The 3616-nt window shown below is 37.7% G+C and overlaps 1 protein-coding gene across 1 annotated transcript; it reads left to right on the top strand.

Annotated features, from left to right (window-relative positions):
• Window positions 1–328: 328 nt before the first annotated feature.
• On the top strand, window positions 329–2333 carry LOC146916758 (uncharacterized). The gene is made up of 3 exons (XM_085721724.1): window positions 329–805; window positions 1019–1453; window positions 1650–2333. Exons 1-3 carry the CDS (start codon window positions 329–331, stop codon window positions 2331–2333), a joined length of 1596 nt encoding a protein of 531 aa, XP_085577850.1.
• The last annotated feature ends 1283 nt before the right edge of the window (window positions 2334–3616 follow it).

Raw genomic sequence — 3616 nt, 5'->3', positions numbered from 1 at the left:
GAGTAGGTGTGTTTGTCACCGAACTGGGTTAACAATTCTTCTGTGCCTTTTATTTTCTTGTCCTTTACTTTTACGTATTCTATATTAGTTAGCATGATGTTTAAACATTAAACTCAACGCTCGTATTTGTGTGTCAAGTGTTAAAACATCACATAGAACATCTTAAAGCTAACGTGCTTGAATTTCAATTGGCATCAGAGCAGGAACCCTGCCTGTTTACGGTTGAGCTCCAGGGAAGACACTTTCCAACGTAACGGACAAGGAAGGAGGATTTGTGAACAGACTACCTCTGTTGGATGGTACCAACTATGATTATTGGAAATCACGTATGAGTGCTTTCCTTAAATCCATAGATAGCAAGACATGGAAGGCAGTTCTGAAGGGTTGGGAACATTTTGTGGTTCTTGAAGCATATGGAAACAGAACAGTTGTTTTGAAACCAGAAGAAGAGTGGTCTGCTGCTGAAGATGAGTTAGCTCTCGGTAACTCCAAATCATTGAATTCATTATTCAATGGGGTTGACAAGAATATGTTCAGATTGATCAAGCAATTCGCTGTGGCTAAGGATGCTTGGGATATTCTCAAAACTGCTCATGAAGGTACATCTAAAGTAAAAAGTGCAAGACTTCAACTTCTTACTACAAAATTTGACAATCTGAGAATAATGGAAGATGAGAGCATACAGGATTATCACTTGAACATTCTTGATATTGCTAATACTTTTGACTCTCTTGGAGAGAAAATTTCTGATGAAAAGCTTGTTAGAAAGATTCTCAGATCTCTACCTAAGAGATTTGTAATGAAGGTAACTTCTATTGAAGAAGCCTAGGACATCTCATGTTTGAAGGTTGATGAGCTGATAGGATCACTTCAGAACTTTGAATTAAATGTCAATAACAAAACTGACAAGAAAGGCAAAGGCATTGCATTTGTTTCAAATGTTGATGCTGAAGAGACACAAGGAAATCATGAGGATTATGATAGCTAGTCAGAGAATATTGTGCTACTTAGGAAGCAGTTCAGGAGGATCTTGAAACAAGTTGACAGAAGACCCAGGTCAAATATTCAGAACATCAGGTCCAACATCGATAATCAACCTGGCAATGTAAAGAATGTAAAGACTGATGAGAACAGCACTCAATCAAAGGGGGTTCAATGTCATGAATGTGAAGGTTATGGTCACATCAGAACAGAATGTGCCACATTTCTCAAAAGACAAAAGAAAAACTTGACAGTTTCTTGGTTTGATGATGATGAATCAGAAGGAGAAGTGGTGAGTGAACCTGTTAAACATGTCATTGTCTTGACTGGTAGAGTAAGGTCAGTTACTGAATCATATGATGAAGTACTTCCCTATGAAGAGTTAGCTTCCTCTTACAATAATTTGGTTTCCAGAAGTACATATATGGGTCAGTTGGTTGAGAAGCAGGAAAAGACCATCAGTCAACTGCAGGTTTAAAGGAGTGGTCATCTTGCAAAAATTTCTGAAATCAATGATGAGGTAATCCAACTAAACTCTCAACTAGAGCATGGGAAGAAGCAATTTAGGATGATGACCGCAGGTACTAATGCTCTGGAGGAAATCCTAGAAGGCAAGAATAAAGAAAAAACCTAAAGGTACAAGTTTTGATTATAAAACCTTAAACAAGAAACAAAGAAACAGGAATTCTGCCTATGCTACAGAAGATTGTGGAATAGTCAGGAAGCAACAACAAGCCCAAGTTGTAAAACCTGATGACTCTTCTATGAGAAAGTCAATGTTGCAACATTCTAGGCAACATCAGAAGTCTAAGAGCAAGAAATTACTTTGTGCCTGGACTTGTCAATACTGTAGGGGGAGGGGTCATATAAAGCCTTTCTGCTTCAAATTGTACGGATATCCTAAGCAATCTCAACAAAAATCATATGATCCAGAAGAGAGGAATGTCAAGAAGAAGTGGATGCCAAAGTGTGATAATGTTGGGTTGAAAGCTCACACCTTTATAAGAGTGACATCAAAGGAAGACTGGTACTTTGAAAGTGGCTGCTCTAGACACATGACTGGAGTTGATAAATATCTTGAAGATGGGAAGCCTTATGCTAGCAGCAATGTTACTTTTGGTGATGGAGCTAAAGTAAAAATTCTAGGTATTGGTAACTTGATCAAAAATAGATTACCAAGACTTCACAATGAGTTACTAGTAAAAGGACTAACTGTCAACTTGATTAGCATAAGTCAGCTATGTGATCAAGGAATGAAAGTAAATTTCAGCAAGCCTGAGTGTCAAATTACTGATGAGAAAGGAGAAGTACATATGCAAGGTACTAGATCTAAGGAAAATTGTTACATGTGAGTACCTCATGAAGTAGCTCATATGTCCACTTGTTTTATGAGTAAAGAAGAAGAGGTTAAAATATGACCAAAAACATGGCCATTTAAACCTGAAAGGCATGATGAAGGCCATCTCAGTAGAAGCAATCAGAGGACTTCCCAAACTCAAAATTGTTGAAGGAGACATATGTGGTGAAAGTCAGACTGTTAAACAAACTAGAATGTCTCATCCAAAGTTGGAACATCAAGTAACCTCCAAGGTTCTTGAACTTCTTCACATGGATCTGATGGGACCTATGCAAGTTGAGAGCAATGGTGGAAAGAGGTATGTTTTTGTGGTTGTGGATGATTTTTCAAGATTTACCTGGGTGAACTTTATTAGAGAAAAATCAGATACCTTTGATGTGTTTAAAGACTTGTGCACACAATTGCAAAGAGAAAAAGATAGTGCCATTATGAGGATCAGAAGTGATCATGGGACAGAGTTTGAAAATGCAAAGTTCAATGAATTCTTCTCTAGTGAAGGAACCAAACATGAATTTTCTTCCCCTATAACACCTTATCAAAATGGTGTAGTTGAAGGTAAAACAGAACCCTACAACAATTAGCTAGAGTTATGCTTCATGCAAAACATCTGCCTTATTATTTTTGGGCTGAATCTATGAATACTGCCTGCCATGTACACAACACGGTTACTCTGAGATCTGGCACCACAACTACCTTATATGAGATATGGAAAGGAAGAAAACCTATTGTCAAATATTTTCATGTTTTTGGAAGCAAGTGCTACATATTGGCAGATAGAGAACACAAAGAAAATGGATCCTAAGAGTGATGAGGGGATCTTTCTTGGATACTCTTCAAACAGCAGGGCAAACAGAGTATTCAATACCATGACCAAGTCTGTTGTGGAGACCATCAATGTTGTGATAAATGATGCTTCTGCAGACAGAGTTAATTTCAAGAAACAAATGCACCTACACAGGTGAATGAACCTGAAGCTGAGAAAGAAGAAATTGAACAAGATGAGTCGGATCATGTGTTGACAAGCAAAGGACCTTCCATTAGGGTTCATAAGAATCATCTTCAATATCTTATAATTGGAAGTCTTGATCAAGGAATCACCACCAGGCGATCCAATGAAATGCTTTCTAATTCATGTTTTGTGTCCAAGCTTGAACCTAAAAATGTTAAAGAAGCTCTTACTGATGAATTCTGGATTGATGCAATGCAAGAGGAATTGAATCAGTTCAAGAGAAGTGAATTGTGGGATTTAGTTCCAAGACCAGAAGGCATGAATGTCAT

This window comes from Medicago sativa, chromosome 6 (genome assembly GCF_051527215.1).
Source record: "Medicago sativa cultivar Bolivia chromosome 6, Bolivia_mono, whole genome shotgun sequence".
Lineage (NCBI taxonomy): Eukaryota > Viridiplantae > Streptophyta > Magnoliopsida > Fabales > Fabaceae > Medicago > Medicago sativa.
The sequence above is the reverse complement of the archived record's forward strand: the minus strand, read 5'-3'. Positions and strand labels throughout refer to the sequence as shown.